The sequence below is a fragment of the Pseudophryne corroboree genome, chromosome 6 (assembly GCF_028390025.1).
Source record: "Pseudophryne corroboree isolate aPseCor3 chromosome 6, aPseCor3.hap2, whole genome shotgun sequence".
NCBI lineage: Eukaryota > Metazoa > Chordata > Amphibia > Anura > Myobatrachidae > Pseudophryne > Pseudophryne corroboree.
The window spans coordinates 188,712,628-188,736,459 of NC_086449.1; the positions used below are offsets into that span (position 1 = coordinate 188,712,628).

The following is a 23,832-nucleotide window of genomic DNA, read 5'->3' on the forward strand; positions in this document are numbered from 1 at the left end:
GAAGACCACTTCAGATGCCTGGGTGAGGGAATTCGTCGCTCGAGGTTACGCCATACCCTTCAAGAATAGTCTCCCTCATCGATTTTGCCTGACAGATGTGCCTCTGGATCCGGCAAAAGCAAACACATTGCACTCGGTGGTACATTCCCTCCTGTCCACAGGAGTGGTAGTACAGGTGCCTCTGGCTCAGAGAGGCAAGGGGTACTATTCACCGCTGTTCCTAGTCCCGAAACCGAACGGGTCCTCATGGCCCATTCTCAGTCTGAAGTCCTTGAACAGGCATGTGCAGATGTCCAAGTTTCTTATGGAAACACTGCACTCTATTGTTCTGGCCTTGGAGCCTGAGGACTATATGGTCTCCCTGAACATACAGGATGCCTACCTACATATTCCTATTGCGGTATCTCATCAGCAGTACCTGAGGTTTGCAGTGGGCAACCTTCATTACCAATTTCGGGCGTTACCCTTTGGCTTGACAACGGCTCCCCGAGTTTTCACCGAAGTTATGGCGGTCATGACGGCTGCGCTCCGCCGTCAAGGGGTCAGGATCCTACCGTACTTGGATATTTGTTGATCCTGGCAAATTCCCCAGAACTTCTCCTGTCTCATCTCAATCTGACGGTCCAGTGCATGAAAGCCCACGGGTGGCTGATCAACTGGAAGAAATCCTCCCTGGTTCCTGCTCGGAGCATGTTACATCTGGGAGCGTTATTGGACACTCACAACCAACGGTTGTTCCTGTCTAAGGAGAAAGTCCTGAAGCTTCAGGACAGGATTCGATGCTTCCTATTTCGTCCGCAAGTGTCGATACATTCGGCAATGCAAGTGCTGGGTCTCATGGTGTCGGCTTTCGACATGTGGAGTATGCTCTATTCCACTCTCGCCCTCTGCAGAAGTTAATTCTGACCAAGTAGGACGGCCTGCCTCAGCGGATCCGATCTCGCATGATCTCATTGTCTCCGGAGGTCCACCTGTCACTGAGCTGGTGGCTACAGGACCAACAGTTGAGCAGGGGCCGTCCCTTCTGGATATCCGACAGGATCCTTCTGACGACGGATGCCAGTCTGAGAGGTTGGGGCGCGGTGTTGGAACAACACTCTCTTCAGGGTCGGTGGACCAAGGAGGAGTCTCTGCTCCCGATTAATATTCTGGAACTGCGGGCAGTGTTTAACGCGTTGACAATGGCCCAGCATCTGATACAAAACAGACCTGTTCAAGTACAGTCGGACAACGCCACCACGGTGGCGTACATAAATCATCAAGGCGGCACTCAAAGCCGTATGGCACTGAGAGAAGTATCACGGATTCTTCAGTGGCAGAACGCCATCTACTGGCCATATCCGCAGTGTTCATTCCGGGCGTTCTGAACTGGGAAGCGGACTATCTCAGTCGTCAAGACTTACACGCCGGAGAGTAGAGCCTCCATCCGGAGGTGTTTCAACTTCTGGTGGACACTTGGGGTCTTCCAGATGTGGATCTGATGGCGTCTCGACACAATCACAAGGTTCCGGTCTTCGGAACAAGGGATCCTCAGGCTGCGTTCGTGGACGCTCTGGCAATTCCATGAAACTTTCGGCTGCCGTATGTGTTCCCTCCGGTGTCACTCCTGCCCAGAGTAATACGTAAGTTCAAGCAAGAGGGAGGAAACCTGCTTCTGGTCGCTCCAGCGTGGCCCAAACGGCACTGGATCTCCGATCTGAGTGGGATCGTCCCCTTCTACTTCCACAACGACCAGACCTCCTCGTTCAGGGCCCTTGTGTTTACCAGGATTTAGCCCGCCTGGCTTTGACGGCATGGCTCTTGAAGCTTCCGTCCTGAGGGCCAAGGGTTTTTCTGAGGCGGTTGTTCAAACTATGTTGAAGGCCCGTAAGCCAGCTTCTGCTTGGATTTATCATAGGGTCTGGAATGCTTACTTTACTTGGTGTGCGTCTCACAATCATGAAGTTTTCAAGTTTAGTACGGCCAAACTATTGGCCTTCCTACAACAGGGCCTGGACTTAGGCCTCCGTCTGGCCTCCCTCAAGGTTCACATCTCTGCCTTGTCGGTTTGGTTTCAGATGAAAATAGCTACCCTACCTGATGATCATACATTCATTCAGGGTGTGTTGCGGATTCAGCCTCCTTATGTGCCACCTGTGGCTCCTTGGGACTTGTCTGTGGTTTTGGAGGCCTTGCAAGAATCTCCGTTTGAGCCTCTTGCCTCTGCTGACCTTAAGTGGCTTTCCCTTAAGGTCCTATTCTTGCTGGTGATTGCTTCGGCCAGAAGGGTCTCGGATTTGAGTGCCTTGTCCTATAAGTCTCCCTATATGATTTTTCACCGTGACCGGGCGGTTCTTAGAACGCAGCCAGGTTATTTACCTAAGGTGGTGTCTTCCACCTTAACCAGGAGTTTGTGGTTCTGGCCTTTAGTTCTCCTGAGTTGTCTTCCAAAGAGCGGTCTTTGGATGTGGTACGGGCTCTCTCCGTATCTATGTGAAGAGAACTTCCTCCATTAGGAAATCTAATTCTCTTTTTGTATTATTTGGTTTTCACAAACGTGGCTGGCCTGCTTCCAAGCAGACTTTGGCCAGATGGATTAGAATGGTGATTGCACATTCACAGTCTGGTCGTCCGGTTCCTGTTACCATTAAAGCCCATTCTACTCGGACGGTTGGACCTTCTTGAGCGGCCCACTGTGGTGCGACCCTTGAACAATTGTGCAAGGCGGCGACGTGGTCCTCAGGGAACACGTTTATAAGGTTCTATGCCTTCAATACCGCCGCTTCCCAGGATGCTTCCTTTAGACGCCAGATTCTTGTGCCCGCTACAGTGCGTCCCCTCCCATAAGGAACTGCTTTAGGACATCCCCGATGTGAATCCTTGTGGAGCCCAGTGTAACCCGCAGCAGAAAACGAGATTTATGGTAAGAAATTACCGTTGTTAAATCTTTCTGCGAGGTACACTGGGGTCCACAAGGCGCCCACCCTGACGCACTTAGCTTCTTTGGGTTGGTATTGGTATAGCCGCTGACACCCTCTCCTGCGGTGAGTGTGTGTTGTAATTGGCTACGAGCGGTTGTCGTCTCTGGTACCTGCTGCTGCATTGGGCTGGTTAATGAAACTGAGCTCCTGTGCATGAGGGCGGGGTTATAGAGGAGGCGGCGCTGTGAATCTTGGGAACAGTCAAAAGCTTTGAGCCTTTTGGTGCCTCGGATCAAGATCCTACTCTACACCCAATGTTAATCCTTGTGGAGCCCAGTGTACCTCGCAGAAAGATTTAACAACTGTAAGTTCTTACCATAAATCTCGTTTTTGGCAGCATCATCCCAAACCCAGTAAGGCACCCAGTTGTCTTTGCCATATGCAACATATCTCTATGTGAGTTTTAGTGTTAGAAATTTACTTTATTTTCCTTTCTTTTTAATTATTATTTTTTTATTATTATATTACAATTCAATTCAAAGCCTGAGATTTTATTTGCATGAAGTTTGTCTGCTGCTTGTCTTTATCAAACTGTATATATCCTTGCTATTTTACAGACTGCATCAAGTCTACATCCGCCTAAAAAACAGATTTGTAAAAGGTAAACTCCAACATTGTTGAACCTGATATGTTTGGTTGTGTTACCTAACATATAATAATACACTGTTATCTTTTTTGTTTATTGCATAAAGAACCCGTATTCTGAATTTATGTAGTGAAGCAATAATACCATACAATCTGCTGGGCACATGGGTTGTGAAGTAGAATCAAAGTGGCAAAGTAATTTCCAGTAATGTATAAGTTAAAAGAAAAGGATCTTCACACTGTATTTATGTCCATATAATATTGAAAATGTAGAACAATTTCTGATTCTGTAGTATGTTGTGTACTTCTGTCTTAATACGATAGGGCAACTCTCAAAGGAGCTTGTCTGATGGGCACACTGAAGTAACATAGGGGTATATTCAATTAGGGTCGGATCCATTCCGACATGCATTTGTTGGAATGGATCCGACAACCCCTCTATTCAATCCCATCTCAATTCGACTTTAAAAAACGTCGAATTGAGATGAGACCTGTGAGCGGAGGAGAGGGGGGAGACAAGCGGGGACAACCGCGGGCAGACTGAGGAGAGCAGTGCTGCAGAAGGATGTCTCACAGCCGCCAGACCTCACGGCAGTGTCCACCCAGCTCCAGCAAGCGTGACCTCACTTGCTGGAGCCGGGTGGACGCTGCCTTGAGCGGTGCGACTGTAACACATCCTCCTGCAGCACTATGCTGTAGCGCTGCTGTCCTCCGTCTCCCCGCGGCTCTCCCCCCTCTCCTCCTCTAAGGTCCCTCATATCAGTCCGACATTTTTTTATGTCGGACTGAGATGGTCGGAAACGGGGCCAAATCCTGTCGAATTTGGCCCCGTTTCCCTCAAAAGTATGTGACTTGGCAGCTATACCGCCGATTCACGTACTATTCGACAAGTCGAATTCCCCGACTTGTTGAATAAAAACAGCTGGGATTGAATAGGTCGAATCACGATTCGACCTTAAAATGTCGAAAACTGCCGTCTTTTCGACAGACTGCAGCTTTCGACCTTAATTAAATATACCCCTTAGTCTTCACCCAATCCGCTCTTTATGCCACTAGCGCCCAGGCTTGTTCCTCTGCTGGTGTATTTTTCCTGCAGATTTCTGGTCCGAATCTATTATGAGGGGTTGCGTGCAAATCGCCAGAATATTTATTCCGGCCACAGGAATGTATGTCTTGGTTGTAAAATAGTCTGCAAAAAACTGGCAGGGCAGTTTACCTTACTGCTGATGGTAGGTGCCTCCTTGCTCCTGTTCCAGGACATCTAGTTCTTGTCAGTCGCAGACCTCTGGGTCCAGGGTATCCTGTCTTGGGGCTACTTTTTGGATTGAGTTTGTCCTAGTCCGCGCAGGTTCTTGGTCACCCCTCTTCCACAGGAATTGGTCAGACTGGTGGTTTCTAACACATGGCAGTGTTTCACAGTGTCCATGTAATAAGCAGGGTTCAAATATTTTTTTTCCCCCCATTAAAACATTAATGCAAAAAACAAAATTCTTCTCTTTCTTTTTCATCCACTAGGGGGCACAGGAGAAGGCTTTACACTGGGTATAGGCTCGGCTGGGAGCAGGCTGGCACCAAAAGGGGTTACTTAAAAGTACCCAGCAGGCCTTGCCTCCCTTGTCCTCTATACCCGGGGCCCGCCAGTTGAGGGTTTTTTTGGTGCCAAGGCAGGTGCACGCCACCTCTCATTTAGAAGCTGGGTTACTTTTTATTTTTATTAGATTGTAATGCAGCCGCAGCGAAGAGAGCGGGACGCTGGCGCACTTAGCGCCCAGCATGCCCACTCCAACACCCAGCGTTCGCGGGCGGCAGCGCTGGTTACTGGGCCAGGGTCTTCCGCTGTGGGACAACCAGGCAGCACTCCGCCTCCTCCCGCCGCCGTGTCCGGTCCTGGAGGGTGAGTTGTTGTTGTTATTATTTTCTTATATAGAGCAGAAAATTCAGCTGCGCTTTACAACTGGACACAATTAGAAGACAAAACTGGGTAAAAACAAACAGTCATAAAGGGAGGAGGGCCCTGCTCGCAAGCTTACAATCTGCTCCCTTCATGCAGGGAGCTGCAACGAGCAGCGATCCCCTCCCGCTGAGCGGAGACAGCGGGAGGGCAGATGAGTGGGGGACCAGGTGCACTGCGTCTTGTTCCACTAGACCACCAGGGCAATAGCCGCTGGGCAAGTGGGCACTGTTGCTGGGGTCCAACATCTGGGCCGCCCCTCCTCCACCCCTGGGGCTCACTGGTAGCTTTTCTCAGGGTCCTCCTCTCTCAGTCCCTCCCAGAAAACACTGAGCAGCCATTTTAGCTCACATGCTGGCTGGGACTTGCTGAAAGAGGAAGGTCTGGCCACATTCTCCTCTGTACCCCGCTCCAGTGGCCGGGTTCAGCCTAATTCTCCTGCCTACTGGTTTACATTAGGACAGTTGAGTATCTTGGCCCACTTTTTCTTGTTTTATTTCAAGCATTGTGTGGATTAGTGTGTGTGGGTGTGCTACTGCAGTACATGTGGTTGTCTTCACATCCCTTATACAGACCCTGGATCTGCAGGGGGTACCCCAGTGGCCGGCCTATCTTATTTACTGTGTAATTTTCCTGGGTTGAGTGCTTTCTCATTGTTTCCCTTGAATTGTATACTAGTGTGTCTCTGTTTAGTTTTAACAATGTCATCCAGAGGCAAAAAGCTTGTTACACAGGAGCCTCCCACTTGTCGTGTGTGCTGCAATATTCTCTCTCCACAGGATTCCGCTGACCAATGCACTGCATGTGTGGGAGCTCTGCCACGAGCTGATCCGACACCACCTCCACCTGTCCAGGTTAGTCTTATCCGCTTCCTTCTCCCCAGGTTGAACCACCTTGGGTTCACACATTGGCTCAGTCAGTTCAGGGCCTTTCTCAGTTCTCTTCTCCATGCAACAACTTATGGACATGGAAAGACGTCCCAGATGGGCTCATGACTCTAGCGACACCGCTACACCTCTCTCTGAAGGGGATTCGGAGTTAGAGTCCCCTCATGCAGATAAGGAGGGTGAGTCAGGGGGTTCTGATCTGGACACCTCTTCCGGTCTGGAAGACTCCCTTTCGGTGGCAGAGGTGGAAGCCCTGGTCAAACAGATACGTCTGGTCCTGGATATTGAACATGAGCAACCGGCTCCCACGTCTGACACCGGTTTTCAAAGAAATGAAGATAGATTCCACACAATTTCCCTCCTCAGCACAATTGGAGGATATGTTGGAAGGAGCTTGGGCCAAACCGGATAAACTATTTCAGCTCTTTAACGATATCAATCATTGTACCCGTTTCCATCTAAGGACATGTCCAAGTGGAAGAACCCCCCCACCAGTGGATGCACGTCTGGTACGTTCATCAGTTCTGCCAATTCCGGATACCTCTTCTCTCAAAGATCCCACGGATCGTAAGTTAAACACGTTTCCCAAAACGGCTTACACACATGCAGGTGCAATTGTAAGGCCAGTGTTGGCCTCAGCCTGGATAACTAAGGCTGTGGCTTGTTGGACAGAGCAACTACACCAGGGTCTGTCGACTACTGTTAGTAGAAACCAGTTGTTGGTCCTGGTGGGGAATATTCAGAAAGCCAATACCTACCTTGGCGAAGCTGCCCTGGAAACAGCTATCCTTACATCTAAGGTTTCGGCTTCAACGGTTGCAGCCAGGCGCTCGTTATGGCTCTGTACTTGGAGAGCGGACGCATCCTCCAAGAAAGCTCTGGAAACGTTACCTTTCGCAGGCGATACCTTGTTCGGCAAGGAATTAAACGACATTGTAACCTCACTGGCGATCGCTAAAACCGCCTTCCTTCCATCAACAGCGGACCCTAAGCCCGAAAACCTTCCTTTTGCCCCTTTCGTTACAAGGTAGGGCTGAGGGCCAGGCCTCCTCGCGTTACCAGACCCCGGCGAAAGGTTCAAATCTCACATAAAACAGCCCTGGGCTACCAGACGCCCATCCACCAAACCTGCTGACAAGCCTGCGGCGTGACAGGGCGGGCCTTCCCCTGGGTGATCCCAGGGTGGGGGCCGACTGCTGTCCTTTGCCCTTTGATGGTTGGACATAACGATGGACACCTGGGTCAGGGAACTTGTTACTCCTGGATATGCCCTGATGTTTTTGCGCCACCCTCCAAGAAGATTCTCCACAACGGGGATCCTGGAGAGGCAGCAGCACTACAACAATCTGTCAGCTCCCTTCTCACCACCAAAGTCATCGTTCCAGTACCAATGGGACATGGTTTTTACACTTCGCTTTTTTTGGTTCAGAAGCCAGACGCTTCGTATCGACCCATACTTTACCTCAAGAAGTTGAATGTTTACCTGCGGGCCCCCAAATTCTGCATGGAATCTCTCAGAACTATAATCTTTGCTCTGGAACCTGGGGATTATATGGCATCCCTGGATATCCAGGATGCATATTTACATATTCCAATCCAACCGTGCCACCAATGCTATCTCTGGTTTGCAATCAAGGACAGTTATTACCAATTTTGAGCCTTCCCTTTCGGCCTATCCACGGCTCCACAAGTCTTCACAAAGGTTATGGCAGTGATTGCTGCCCATCTCGGACGCAATGGAATATGAATACTACCCGACTTAGACGACCTTCTGCTTCTGGGTCAGTTCCCGGAGACACTCTTGGAACACGTTCACTCAGCAGTGGAGATTCTGCGATCTCACGGCTGGAAAATCAACTGGAAAAAATCATCCTTGATGTCTTCGCAGACTATCCTTCATTTAGGGGAGTTCTTAAATTCCAAAGTCCAACGAGTGTTCCTGCCTCCAGACAAGATCAAGGTCATTCAGACCACAATCCGAACACTTCTCCATCTGTGCACCGTATCGGTTCACGCATGTATTAGAGTTCTGGGTTCCATGGCGGCGGCGTTCGACATGGTGGAGTACGCCCAGTTCCACTCTCTCCCTCAGCAATTGGAAGGCCTTCGCAAATGGGACAGTTCCCCTCTCCACATTTGCTCACAGACCATTGTCCTCACCCTGGAGGTTTGGCTGTCATTGACGTGGTGGCTCATACAAGCAAATCTCGACAAAAGGGCGACACTTTTGGATTCAAGACTGGACCGTGAGCACCACCGATGCCAGTCTTTGAGGGTGGGGAGGAGTCTTAGAGACTCACACTTTCCAAGGTCGCTGGACTACCCGCGAAATCAAACTCCCCATCAACATCTTGGAATTAAGAGCAATACTAAACGCTTTACTTTCAGCTCAATCACTCCTCCGCGGCCAGCCAGTGAAAGTCCAGTCGGACAACGCGACGGCTGTGGCATACAGTACATCAACAGCCCGGGCGGCACTCTGAGTCGAGGGACCATGCACAAGGTATCCAAGATTTTCCTGTGGGCCGGACAACCTCTTCAGGTACTGTCAGCGGTGTTCATTCCAGGGGTACTCAACTGGGATGTTCACTCGGGAGAGTGGAAACTCCACCCGGAAGTGTTCGACCAGTTGGTGTCTTGGTGGGGATTGCTGGAAATAGACCACATGGCACCCAGCCACAACAGGCAGGTCCGCTGGTTCGGCTCTCGCACGAGAGATCCTCAAGTGTTCCTGGTGGACGCCCTAACAGCCCATTGCTAGTTTCCCCTGGTGTATGCCTTTCCTCCAATTTCCATGATTCTCAGACTCCTCCGGAAATTCAAGCAACAGGGAGGCATGATGTCCTGGTGGTTCCAGATTGGCCACATCGCCCGTGGTATGCGAATCTTCTCAATCTGTCCATAGACACCCCGTGGCGTCTCCCAGTACGCCCGGACCTTCTGTCCCAGGAACCCTGTGTACATCCAGACCCCATACGCCTCGCTTTGATGGCGTGGCTATTGAGTCATTCGTCCTGAGACGAAAGGGGTTTTCTAGGCTGGTCATCAAAACAATGCTTGATGCCAGGAAAGCATTGTCTGCCAGGGTCTATCACCTTATCCGGAAAGCATACTTTTCCTGGTGCACGACCCGTCATTTCAGCCTGCGGTCCTTTAGATTTCCTCGACTTTTTTGGTCTTTCTCCAGTCAGGTTTAGATTTGGGACTCCCGGTTGTCGTCCTTGAAGGTCCAGGTCTCTGCGCCCTGTGTTCTTTCAAAAACAACTTTCTAGATGTCAAAACTTTCCTTCAGGGAGTGCTTCATGTGCAGCAGCCATTTGTACTTCCAGGTGCTCCGTGGGACCTTTCCCTGATCCTTAGGGCATTGCGTAAGGCTCTTTTTGAACCCATGGACTTGGTTGACCTACGTTGGATCACGTGAAAGACCTTGTTCCTTTTGGCTATATCTTCGGCGCGTAGTGTTTTTAAACTCAGTGCCTTATACTGGCGCTCGCCCTACCTTGTGTTTCACTCAGACAGGGCGGTCCTTCGCACTTAGCCAGGTTTTCTTCCTAGAGTACTGTCTCTATTCCATCTGAATCAAGAAATCGTGGTGCCAGCCTTACCAGCAGCTCCTCCTGAGGAGGCTTCCTTAGATGTTGTCCGTGCTCTTTGCATTTATGTGTAAAAAAAACAAGGTTATACGCCACTCTGACTCCCTGTATGTGTTACTGGATTCACACAAATGGGGGTGGCCGCCGTCCAAACAGACCATGGCCAGATGGCTTCGGTTGACCATATAACACGCCTGTACGGCAGCGAACCTTCCCCCACCTCTGGGGGTCAAAGCGCATTCTACACGTGCTGTGGGTGCTTCCTGGGCGGCCTCTCGTGGGGCTTCGACCGAGCAGCTTTGTAAAGCTGCTCTGTGGTCCTCTGCCCAGACCTTCATTAATTTCAAGGCATTCGACACCTTTGCGTCACGTGACGCTGCCTTCGGGCGTAGGGTCCTGAGCGCAGTCCGGGAGCATCCCCACCCTTTGGGAGGGACAGCTTTGGCACGTCCCAGCATTAAGCCTTCTCCTGTGCCCCCTAGTGGACGAAAAAGAAAAGAGGATTTATGTCTTACTTTGGTAAATCCTTTTCTATGAGTCCATAGGGGGCACAGGACGCTCTCCCTGATGCACCTGTGCTGCGGATCTGAGTTCCTGTGTGGGCGGTGTGTTGCCAACCATCTTCGCAGTGTCTCTCTGTGTGGTGGTCCTTCCTTGGGCTTGCTTCTAAACCTAGCTGGGGCGGGGTATAGAGGACAGGGGAGGCAAGGCCTGCTGGGTACTTTTAAGTAACCCTTTTGGTGCCAGCCTGCTCCCAGCCTATACCCAGCGTTAAGCCTTCTCCTGTGCCCCATATGGGCTCAAAGAAAATGATTTACCAAGGTTAGACATAAATCCTCCTCCCCTCCCCCAACCGCCCAACCCTGTGCTGCTGGAGGTGTAAGCAGAGGTGGAGGTGTAAGCAGAAGGAGCCTGGCGTAATGGTCAAAAAAAACATGTCCTGGTTTTGCATTGGGAATTATTTATTGATTTAATTTTTTCCTTTTTTTTTTGCTTTTGTCTAGAAAAGTGCAGAAAAAGAAAGCGGATTCAGTCACTCGACGTTCACTGAGGTTGCAGTGTGTTAAACAGCAGGACAGACCAGCCACATTGCAAGTAAGGCATTAAGTGATGGCCGCGGTGAACAGAAGTAAAAAGGAGTAATATGCCTTAATGCAGTTTGTGTGGAGCTTCCTTTGCACTAAGTTGTTAAAGCTGAAGAGCTGCTGCATTAGATCTTATTCAATGTAAACTGCATAGTTTAAGGCAGTGGTTCTCAAACTGTGTGTCGTGGAACCCTGGGGTGCCTCAGAAAACTTGCAGGGGTGCTTGGATTGGTGGTCCAGGACTAATTCAAATTATTTATGGTCATTGTAATAGGCAAAACCAGTGCTGGTGGCTGCCAATCATAAACTATGTGGACAACAGAAGCAAATGTTGTCCCTCACCACACAAATGTTTGAGAATGACTGACTGGTATAAGGAATACGCATGTCATGTTATTTTGTCGTAATGTGGTAACTAAATGTGCATCCTCAGCAGATGAAACCGTATTCTGTCCAAACTCTTCTATGAATATGGAGTTAACATTGCATTTAAACGTAGTTTTTATTTGTGACCCATAGGGGAGGTATGAATCTAACCCTGACTCTGGACTGATTCTTTTTATTTTTTACATAAAACTGAAAATAAAGAAATCACTTGGTTTGGGAAAATTCAAGCAAGTTCTGGCTAAATAAGTTTTCATTTGTCCCCTAGAGCAGTGGTTCCTAAAAATGTTTTTACATCATGGCGCCCTAGAGTATAATAGTTTTTGTCACGGCACCAATAGACCAAAAGTTTCTTATTGAAAATTTAGAAAGCAAATATTAAATTAGAGGGGTAGAAGTTATATTGAAACCAGAGTTTGCAACTTTAAGAGAAAACAATTTCTCATATTTCTCTTACGTCCTAGAGGATGCTGGGGACTCCGTAAGGACCATGGGGTATAGACTGGCTCCGCAGGAGACATGGGCCCTATAAAGAACTTTTAGTATGGGTGTGCACTGGCTCCTCCCTCTATGCTCCTCCTCCAGACCTCAGTTAGATTTTGTGCCCAGAGTAGAGAGGGTGCATTACAGGGGAGCTCTCCTGAGTTTCTATGAAAAAGAATTTTGTTAGGTTTTTATATTTTCAGGGAGCACTGCTGGCAACAGGCTCCCTGCATCGTGGGACTGAGGAGAGAGAAGCAGACCTACTTAAATGAAAGGCTCGGCTTCTTAGGCTACTGGACACCATTAGCTCCAGAGGGAGTCGGAACGCAGGTTTCACCCTGCCGTTCGTCCCAGAGCCGCGCCGCCGTCCTCCTCGCAGAGCCGGAAGATAGAAGCCGGGTGAGTGTAAGAAGAAAAGAAGACTTCAAGGCGGCAGAAGACTTCAGATCTTCATTGAGGTAAGCCAATGTTCCCACACACTACACACGCACTGAAGGCACTGATGGGCGCAGGGGGGGCGCCCTGGGCAGCAATATAAACCTCTGGACTGGCAACAGGGTACATTAGGCTGCGGAGGCAGTATATGAAGAAATCCCCCGCCATTTTTTGTATATTGGAGCTGGACCGAAGCCCGCCGCTGGAGGGGGCGGAGCTTGATCCCTCAGCACTAACAGCGCCATTTTCTCCACAGAACGCTGCAGAGAAGCTGGCTCCCCGGACTCTCCCCTGCTGAACACGGTGACAGAGGGCTGAAAAGAGGGGGGGGGGGCGGCACTTGTAAGGCGCAGTGAGTGTATACACATTTATTATACATATGAAAAGCGCTATATCTGGGTTTTCATTCCAGTGTCAGTTGGCGCTGGGGTTTGTGCTGGCATACTCTCTCTCTGTCTCTCCAAAGGGCCTTGTTGGGGAATTGTCCCCTTATAGATATATCACTGTGTGTGTGGGGGTGTCGGTACGTGCGTGTCGGCATGTCTGAAGCGGAAGGCTCGTCCAAGGAGGAGGTGGAGCAGCTGAGTGGTGTGTCTCCGTCGGCAACGCCGACTCATGATTGGATGGACATGTGGCATATGTTAAATGCAAGTGTGACCGCATTACATAAGAGAATGGACAAAGCAGAGTCCAGGAAAAAGCAGGGAGTCCGTCCACGGATTGGACTGGGTCACAGGGCCCTTCTGGGTCTCAGAAACTTCCCCTATCCCAAATAGCAGATACTGGTACCGACACGGATTCTGACTCCAGTGTCGACTACGATGATGCAAAATTACACCCAAGGGTGGCAAAAAGTTCAGTATATGATTAATGCAATAAAAGATATTTTGCATATCACTGATGACCCCTCTGTCTCTGACATGAGGGTGCGCATGTATAAGGTAAAGAAACCTGAGGTAACCTTTCCCCCATCCCATGAGCTTAACGAGTTATTTGAAAAGGCTTGGGAAACTCCAGATAAAAAACTGCAGATTCCCAAAAGGGTTCTTATGGCGTATCCTTTCCCTGCACAGGACAGGGTACGTTGGGAATCCTCTCCAAGGGTGGACAAGGCTTTAACACGCCTGTCCAAGAAGGTGTCGCTACCGTCTCCGGACACGGCAGCCCTCAAGGATCCTGCTGATCGCAGACAGTAAACTACTTTAAAGTCTATTTATGCGCATACAGGTGCTTTGCTCAGACCGGCAATAGCATCGGCATGGGGGTGTGTAGTGCAGTTGCAGCGTGGACAGATACCTTGTCAGCTGACCTTGATAACCCTGGTCAGTGATACCATTTTATTGACCTTAGCCCACATTAAAGACGCAGTCTTATATATGAGTGACGCTCAAAGAGACTGCTGGGTTCCAGAGCCAATGCCATGACTATTTCTTCGAGACGAGCTCTATGGACCCGCCAATGGACGGGTGATGCAGACTCAAAGAAGCATATGGAAGTTTTACCTTACAAGGGTGAAGTGTTTGGGGATGGGCTCGCGGACCTGGTTTCCACAGCTACCGCGGGTAAATCTACCTTTTTACCTTTTGTTCCCCAACAGCAAAAGAAAACTCCACAGTATCAGATGCAGTCCTTTCGGTCGCATAAGTCCAGAAGAGGTCGGGGCTCCTCCTTCCTTGCCAGAGGTAAGGGTAGAGGAAAGAGAACGCCTGCTTCGGCTAGTTCCCAGGAGCAGAAGTCCTCCCCGGCTTCTACAAAATCCACCGCATGACGCTGGGGCTCCACTGAGGTAGTCCGCACCAGTGGGGGCACGTCTTCGACTTTTCAGCCAGATCTGGGTTTTTTCAGACGTGGATCCTTGGGTGATGGAAATTGTTTCCCAAGGCTACAAGCTGGACTTCGAAGAGGTGCCCCCTCGCCAATTTTTCAAGTCGGCCTTGCCAGCTTCACCCCTGGAGAGGGAAGTAGTGTTAGCTGCAATTTAAAAGCTGTGTCAACAGCAAGTGATTGTCAAGGTTCCCCTGGTCCAACAGGGAAGAGGGTACTATTCAACCCTGTTTGTGGTCACGAAGCCGGATGGTTCGGTCAGACCCATTTTAAATCTAAAATCCCTAAACCTGTACTTGAAAAAGTTCAAATTCAAGATGGAATCGCTCCGAGCTGTAATATCCAGCCTGGAGGGGAGGGATTTTATGGTGTCACTGGACATAAAGGATGCATACCTTCATGTCCCCATATATCCCCCTCATCAGGAGTACCTGAGATTCGCTATACAGGACTGTCATTACCGGTTTCAGACGTTGCCGTTTGGGCTTACCACGGCCCCGAGGATTTTCACCAAGGTGATGGCGGAGATGATGGTGCCTCCTGCGCAGGCAGAGAGTCACAATTATCCCATACTTGGATGATCTCCTGATACAGGTGAGATCGAGAGATCAATTGCTGAAGAGCGTGTTGCTCTCCCTGAGAGTGCTGCAACAGCACGGTTGGATTCTCAATCTGCCAAAGTCACAATTGGTTCCAACGACTCGGCTATCATTCCTAGGCATGATTCTGGACACGGAACAAAAGAGGGTTTTTCTCCCATTGGAAAAGGCCCAGGACCTCCAGAACATGGTCAGAGACCTGCTAAAACCAAAAAGAGTGTCTGTTCATCAATGCACTCGAGTTCTAGGAAAAATGGTGGCAGCCTACGAGGCCATACCCTTCGGCAGGTTCCATGCGAGGACTTTTCAGTGGGACCTTCTGGACAAGTGGTCCGGGTCCCATCTACAAATACATCAGAAAATAACCCTGTCCCCCAGGGCCAGGGTGTCTCTCCTGTGGTAGCTGCAGAGTGCTCACCTTCTAGAGGGTCGCAGGTTCGGCATTCAAGACTGGGTTCTGGGGACCACGGACGCGAGCCTCCGAGGATGAGGAGCAGTCACACAAGGAAGAAATTTTCAGGGACTATGGTCAAGCCAGGAGGCTTGTCTACACATCAACATACTGGAATTGAGGGCCATATACAACGGCCTACGACAAGCGGAGAATCTTCTTCGCGACCTACCGGTTCTGATTCAATCAGACAACGTCACAGCCGTGGCTCATGTAAACCGCCAAGGCGGGACAAGGAGCAGAGTGGCGATGGCGGAAGCCACCAGGATTCTTAGCTGGGTGGAAAATCACGTAAGCGCTCTGTCAGCGGTCTTCATTCCGGGAGTGGACAACTGGGAAGCAGACTTCCTCAGCAGACACGATCTCCATCCAGGAGAGTGGGGACTTCATCAAGACGTTTTTGCAGAGATAACAAGTCTTTGGGGAATTCCTCAAATAGACATGATGGCGTCACGCCTCAACAAGAAGCTTCGGAGGTATTGTGCCAGGTCACGGGACCCTCAGGCAGTAGCGGTGGACGCCCTGGTGACACCATGGGTGTTTCAGTTCGTCTATGTGTTCCCTCCTCTCCTCTCTCTTCGAAGGGCCTGGTTTTCAGATCTTCAGGAAATGTTCACAGAAGATCCGTGGCCTCTTCCTCTCAGGGAGGACCTGTTACAGCAGGGGCCCTGCGTGTTCCAAGACTTACTGCGGTTACTTTTGACGGCATGGCGGTTGAACACCGAATCCTAGCTGGGAAAGGTATTCCGGAGTAAGTCATCCCTACTCTGATAAAGGCTAGGAAGGAGGTGACGGCAAAACATTATCACCGTATCTGGAGGAAGTATGTATCTTGGTGTGAAGCCAAGAATGCTCCTACGGAAGATTTCCATCTGGGCCGTTTACTCCACATTCTACAGACAGGAGTGGATATGGGCCTGAAGTTAGGCTCCATTAAGGTACAGATTTCGGCCCTATCTATATTCTTCCAGAAGGAATTGGCTTCTCTCCCAGAAGTCCAGACGTTTGTGAAGGGAGTGCTGCACATCCAGCCCCCCTTTTGTGCCCCCAGTGGCACCGTGGGACCTTAACGTGGTGTTAAGTTTCCTAAAATCTCACTGGTTTGAACCTCTTCAAACGGTTGAATTAAAATTTCTCACGTGGAAGGTGGTCATGTAACTGGCCTTGGCATCTGCAAGGCGGGTGTCCGAATTGGTGGCCTTGTCCCACAAGAGCCCCTATTTGATTTTCCACGTGGATAGAGCGGAGTTGAGAACTTATCCTCAATTTTTGCCTAAGGTGGTTTCTTCATTTCATATGAACCAACCTATTGTGCCTGTGGCTACGGGGAGCTGGGAGGACTCCAAGTCCCTCGATGTAGTCAGGGCCTTAAAAATATATGTAGCCAGGACGGCTAGGGTTAGGAAAACAGAGGCCCTGTTTGTCCTGTATGCGGCCAACAAGGCTGGCGCTCCTGCTTCTAAGCAGACTATTGCTCGCTGGATCTGTAACACGATTCAGCAGGCTCATTCTACTGCTGGATTGCCGTTACCAAATTCGGTAAAGGCCCATTCCACTAGGAAGGTGGGCTCTTCTTCGTCTCGGCATTACAGCTTTGCCGAGCAGCTACTTGGTCGGGTTCAAACACTTTTTTGCAAAATTCTACAAGTTTGATACCCTGGCTGATGAGGACCTTGCGTTTGCTCAGTCGGTGCTGCAGAGTCATCCGCACTCTCCCGCCCGGTTTGGAGCTTTGGTATAAACCCCATGGTCCTTACGGAGTCCCCAGCATCCTCTAGGACGTAAGAGAAAATAAGATTTTAAACCTATCGGTAAATCTTTTTCTCCTAGTCCGTAGAGGATGCTGGGCGCCCGTCCCGATGCGGACTAAATCTGCAAGACTTGTATATAGTTGTTGCTTTCATAAGGGTTATGTCACAGTTGGAATCGGTCTTTGACTGATACTGTTTTTTGTTCATACTGTTAACTGGTTGCGTATTTTCCAGGTTATATGGTATGATTGGTGTGGGCTGGTATGAATCTTGCCCTTAGATTAACAAAATCCTTTCCTCATGTTGTCCATCTCCTCTGGGCACAATTTCTCTAACTGAGGTCTGGAGGAGGGACATAGAGGGAGGAGCCAGTGCACACCCATACTAAAAGTTCTTTATAGTGCCCATGTCTCCTGTGGAGCCCGTCTATACCCCATGGTCCTTACGGAGTCCCCAGCATCCTCTACGGACTAGGAGAAAAAGATTTACCGGTAGGTGTAAAATCTTATTTATTCAGCATACTAGAGATCTGTTCCACGTGGGATATAAATCCACCCTCTCATACAGCCACTAGGGGACACTGGGAGACTCCAATTACACTGGGGTATAGATGGTGGGGCTATAGGGAGCTGGAACTTTAAATAAATCAAGACGTGTAACAGGCTCCTAAACCCCCCCCCCCCCCCCCCACCCCCCCATCCTTCAGTTTAGAATTTGTGCTGAGGGAGCCAGTCATGCTGGCTGAGATCCAGCTTAGCTTACTTTTATTTTATTCTAACTACTTTAGTTAGCCTCAGGAGACCCTTCGCCACTTATACAGAGAAGTGAGGTCAGGATTCCATCAGCACCTGCAGCGGACACACTGCAGCAGAGAAACAGCGCTTATCAGAAAAGCACTGTCTCTCCACCGAGCACCTGCATTTCTCCTGAGGCTTCGGAGAGGGTGAGTGTGTTCACCACTGTTCCCGTCGTACAGCAACAGTGCCCATTCCCCCTCCACAGCACGGTCTCCTCTCCTTCCCTCGACGCGCTGGGCACAAACAGCGGAAATGGGCAGACAGGCTTTTAGTGAGCTGCGGTGGCGCTGCCTCACAAGGGTTCAGCTCCAGTTACGCTGCAAGTGCCCGCAGTGTTACACTGGTCTAGGGCACAAGCAGAGGCTGCTAGTTACATCGCAGGCACCCACACAAGATGGCATTTGGGTGACCTGGCTGGTATATCTGCGGGAAGGAGGGGGCAGAGTTAGCGGGCTTTCTGCCTGTGTCAATCATTTCGGGTGGGTTTCCTCAGCTGCAAAGTACATTTGCAGTACTGTTTCTCTTCTCTCCACAGAGACGTGCCTTTTTTGTATTCACAGAGTCTGCATACAAGGGTACAGCTGGTAGCTAAGGGAGTTTCTGCTGCGGTGTACACTGGGCTCCACAGGGAATGACATTGGGGTGTAGAGTAGGATCTTGATCCGAGGCAACAGGCTCAAAGCTTTGACTGTTCCCAGAATGCCTAGCGCCGCCTCCTCTATAACCCCGCCTCCGTGCACAGTAGTTCAGTATTGTAGTTGTACCATGCAGTAAGCAGGCACTTAACAGGGGGGGGGGCTGCTCCAGCAGCCCTGAGAGAAGCTTTTAAAGAATTTTGAAGACTTCAAGGGCTGCAGCAGAGACACTATCTGTGTTAGATGTCAGTCAGACATCTCCTGCTGCAGCTCCATCACCTCCCCCAGCGGAGCGGTACACTCCCGCACCCTGGTTGGCCAACCAGCGAAGGCTCCGGTTTTCTTCCTTGTTAGTCACACACACAACCGTTGCTCTCCCCGGATTGCGTGGCCGTACTCGGGGAGGAGGTAAGGGGTCCCCTCAACGGGACCCGCTGTAAATTGCGATCCCGTGCGGCCGGTGGGAGTAGGGCCGCTCGCGCTGGCGTGGACACTGTGGTAGTACAGGAACCCCACTAGACCACCAGGGCATAGGCACAGGTCGGTTTTCTCTCATAAAATCGTTTTACTAAGCCCCCAGTACCCGGTGGTGGTCCAGCAGGTCGATAAGGCTTTGACCTGTAGCCCCTCCCGCAGCCCCTGGGCGCCATTTTAGAGTAAATGTTCCCGCCCTGGAGCTGCATCTCTCCCTCACTCCCTGTCCGTGTTTGGGTGCATTATAGCAAGCAGAGCTGATCCTGGGACTGTTTGGGCAAATCCTTCTATATAAAGCCGCCTGCCTGTCAGCGCTGTGCATTTTACAGGACACTTAAGTATTCTACATGTCTGCTGACAGTGTTGGTTAAGAAAAAGTGCATTTAGTCAGGGTTATTTAGTACAAGTACCCTGTGATATACATCCAGTCTTTACTGTGCATTGTTTTATCTATTCAGTGTATAGTACTACTCTGTATTGCTAGTCCTGTGCAGTTTTATTGCATGTCATAATTTCTGCATTGTGCAAACTGTGACTCTGTGTGTGCATATAGCTGCTGTGTGACCTCCTTTTCGTGTCTCTCACTCAGATTGCTATCCCTATATGCTATAACCTGAGGGGGCTAAGTGTGTCAGCTTTATCATAATATAGGCAGTTCACAGGATATACTCAGTGTGTATTTTTCTCTGTGATTTTTAGTCACCATATACCTCTTGAATTCCCTGTTTGTGCTGATAAACTACACAGGGGGTTCTTGTCAGGTATTGTGTTGCTGATATTGTACTGTGTTGCCTTGCATTGAGCTTTTGATTATGTCAGCTGCAAAGGGCAACGGAGCTGGGGCTGATCCCACATTGCGTGGTGTTGACGCTACAGACACATTTGAGGATAACATAGCAGCTGAGGGTTCAGGTTCTGGGGGTTCCTTGCCCCCCAGTGGGACTGTAGCAACGGGGGTGCAAAATGACCCACCTTGGGCTACCTTCTCCACGCTATTGAATATACGCTGGTAACTAGACTGACTCCCCCTATGGGACCGCCTGTGCCGATACAACTGCTTATGGTCCCCGCGGTTCATCCGCCGTGGGCAGATCAACTGTCCAATCACTAACTGCTGAAAAGTCTAACCCTCGGCCGCCTAAGACCAAGAGGTCCTGTAAGTGGACAATTACTTCCTCACAATCCACCAACGTCCCAGACACCTCATCTGATGAGGTGTTTATACGGACCCCACAGATTCTGATCCTGATGCTTCTGATGGGGAAGTTGTTTCGCAGGTGGATGTTCCTGACTTGTTAGAGGCTATCAGGCTCATTCTTCAGGTTGATGATGAACCGGAGCCTGACGCTGCCCCTAAGAAACCGGACAGGTTTAAACGTCAGAAGGTGGTTAAACAAGTTTTACCTCACTCTGACCATTTAGTTGACATATGTCAGGAGTCCTGGGAAAATCCAGGAAAGAAGTTCACGTCTCACAAGAAGATGCTGGCTCGCTACCCCCTCGCTGCGGAGCTTAGTAAAAATTGGGAAACACCCCCGCCAGTGGATTCTCAAGTGGCGCGGCTGGTAGTTTCCTCAGCTCTGCCTGTAACTACTGTCACGTCCTTTAGAAAGCCGACGGACAAGCGTGTGGATGGTGTTTTGAAGGCAATCTACACCCTAAACGGTGTGGTGCATAGGCCCACTATTGCAGCAACATTGACTGTGGAAGCGTGGGCTCAGGAGCTGGAGGCGGAGTTGCCTTCCAATGCTTCTGATCATGCTAGACAATGCCTGTCGTATATTGTTACAGCGTCTCATTACATTAAAGAGGCGGCTTCTGATGCCGGTATTCTGGCGGCCAAGGCTTCTACGTCCATTTTGGCTCGCCGAATTCTCTGGTTACGGTCCCGATCTGTGGACATGGACTCCAAGAAAACCCTGGAGGTACTCCCCTTCAATGGAGACATTCTTTTCGGAGAAAACCTTGACAAGATAGTGGCTGACTTAGCGTCTGCTAAAACAGCATGTCTTCCTAGTACTGCTCCTTTGGTGTCGAAGGCTAAGAGTACTTCCTTTCGCTCCTTTCGTCCTTCAGGGAAAGCAAAAGGTCAAGCATACCCAAAACAGGTTCGCACTTCCAAGCCCAGTAAGCCCAAACGCAAACGGGCCTGGGCTGCCTGTCAGCCTGCTTCCAAAACTGACAAGCCTGCCGCATGATGGGTCGGGCCTCCCTCTGAGGGATTCCACGGTGGGTGGCCGACTTCTAGGGTTTACCCAGGAATGGTTGAAGACCACTTCCGATGCCTGGGTACGCAAAGTCATCACTCGAGGTTACGCCGTATCCTTCAAGAATCGTCCCCCTCATCGATTTTGCCTGACAGACGTCCCTTCGGATCAGGTGAAGGCAAAGACTCTTCATTCGGTGGTACAGTCCCTCCTGGACACAGGAGTGGTAGTACAGGTGCCTCTGGCTCGGAGAGGCAAGGGGTTCTATTCACCGCTGTTCCTAGTCCCGAAACCCAAATGGTCTTCCCGGCCCATTCTCAATCTCAAGTCCTTGAACAAGTTTGTGAAGGTCTCCAAGTTTCGTATGGAAACTCTTCGCTCTATTATTCTGGCCTTGGAGCCTGGGGACTATATGGTCTCACTGGACATACAGGATGCTTACCTGCATATTCCCATTGCAGTGTCTCATCAGCAGTACCTGAGGTTTGCGGTTGGCAACCTCCATTACCAGTTTCGGGCGTTACCTTTTGGTTTGACCACGGCTCTGTGAGTCTTCACCAAGGTTATGGTGGTAATGACTGCTGTACTCCGCCGTCAAGGGGTCAGGATCCTACCGTACTTGGATGACTTGTTGATCCTGGCAAATTCCCCAGAGATTCTCCTACGTCATCTGGATTTGACTGTCCAGTTTCTGCAAGCCCACAGGTGGATCATCAACTGGAAGAAATCCTCCGTGGTCCCTGCTCAGAGCATGGTGCACCTGGGAGCGTTGTTGGACACTCACAACCAACGGTTGTTCCTGTCTCAGGAGAAAGTCCCGAAGCTTCAGGACAGGATTCGATGCCTCCTATCTCGTCCGCAAGTGTCGATACATTCGGCAATGCAAGTGCTGTCTCATGGTGTCGGCTTTCGGCATGGTGTAGTATGCTCCGTTCCACTCTCGCCATCTGCAGAAGTTAATTCTGACAAAGAGGGACGGCCTGCCTCACCGGATCCGATCTCACGTGATCTCTTTGTCTCCGGAGGTCCGCCTGTCACTGAGCTGGGGGCTTCAGGACCAACAATTGAGCAGGGGCCGTCCTTTCTGGATATTCAACTGGGTCCTTCTGACAACGGATGCCAGTCTGAGAGATTGGGGCGCGGTGTTGGAACAACCCTCTCTTCATGGTCGGTGGACCAAGGAGTCTCTGCTCCCGATCAATATTCTGGAACTGCGGTCAGTGTTCAACGTGTTGACAATGGCCCAGCATCTAATACAGAACAGACCTGTTCAAGTACAGTCGGACAACGCCACCACGGTGGCGTACATAAATCATCAAGGCGGCACTCGAAGCCGCATGGCAATGAGGGAAGTATCACGGATTCTTCAGTGGGCGGAGCGCCGTCTGCCGGCCATATCCGCAGTGTTCATTCCGGGTGTCCTGAACTGGGAAGCGGACTATCTCATTCGTCGGGATGTACACGCAGGAGAGTGGAGCCTCCATCCGGAGGTGTTTCAACTTCTCGTGGACACGTGGGGCCTTCCAGATGTGGATCTGATGGCGTCTCGACACCATCACAAGGTTCCGGTCTTCGGAGCAAGGACAAGGGATTCTCAAGCTGCATTCGTAGACGCTCTGGCAATTCCATGGAACTTTCAGCTACCGTACGTGTTCCCTCCGGTGTCACTCCTGCCCAGAGTAATACGGAAGTTCAAGCAAGAAGGAGGAAACCTGCTTCTGGTCACTCCAGCGTGGCCCAGACGGCACTGGTTCTCCGATCTCCTGGGTTTCTCGTGGGATCGTCCCCTTCTACTTCCACAACGACCAGACCTCCTCGTTCAGGGCCCTTGTGTTTACCAGGATTTGGCCCGTCTGGCTTTGACGGCATGGCCCTTAAGGCTTCCGTCCTGAGGGCCAAGGGTTTTTCTGAGGCGGTCGTTCAAACTATATTGAAGGCCCATAAGCCGACTTCTGCTCGGATCTACCATAGGGTCTGGAATGCTTGCTTTACTTTGTGTGCGTCTGACAATCATGACGTTTTCAAGTTTAGTACGGCCAAACTATTGGCCTTTCTACAACAGGGCCTAGACTTAGGCTTGCATCTGGCCTCCCTCAAGGTTCACATCTCTGCCTTGGTTTGGTTTCAGAGAAAAATTGCTACCCTACGTGATGTCCATACATTCACTCAGTGTGTAGCGGATTCAGCCTCCTTATGTGCCGCCTGTAGCCCCTTGGAACTTGTTGGTGGTTTTGGAGGCCTTGCAAGTGTCTCCGTTTGAGCCTCTTGCCTCTGTTGACCTTAAGTGGCTTTCTCTTAAGGTCGTATTCTTGCTGGCTATTGCTTCAGCTAGAAGGGTATCGGACTTGGGGGCCTTATCCTGTAAGTCTCCCTATTTGATTTTTCACCGTGAGCGGGCGGTTCTTAGAACGCGGCCGGGTTATTTACCTAAGGTGGTGCCTTCCTTCCACCTTAACCAGGAGATTGTGGTTCCGGCCTTTAATTCTCCTGAGTCATCTACCAAAGAGCGGTCTTTGGATGTGTTACGGACTCTCCGTATCTACGTGAAAAGAACTTCCTCCATTAGGAAATCTGATTCTCTTTTTGTATTGTTTGGTTTTCACAAACGTGGCTGGCCTGCTTCCAAGCAGACTTTGGCCAGATGGATTAGAATGGTGATTGCACATGCTTATGTACAGGCTGACCGTCCGGTTCCTGTTACCATTAAAGCCCATTCTACTTGGTCAGTTGG

At 50.3% G+C, this 23,832-nt stretch overlaps 1 protein-coding gene across 1 annotated transcript in view; it reads left to right on the forward strand.

Annotated features, from left to right (window-relative positions):
• WDR76 (WD repeat domain 76) overlaps positions 1–23,832 on the forward strand; it is a 212,794-nt gene that overhangs the window by 61,463 nt on the left and 127,499 nt on the right. Inside the window, exons 5-6 of the mRNA XM_063925481.1 lie at positions 3,518–3,561; positions 10,981–11,071. Of these exons, the coding sequence (XP_063781551.1) occupies positions 3,518–3,561; positions 10,981–11,071 (135 nt within the window). The remainder of the gene's footprint in view (positions 1–3,517; positions 3,562–10,980; positions 11,072–23,832) is intronic.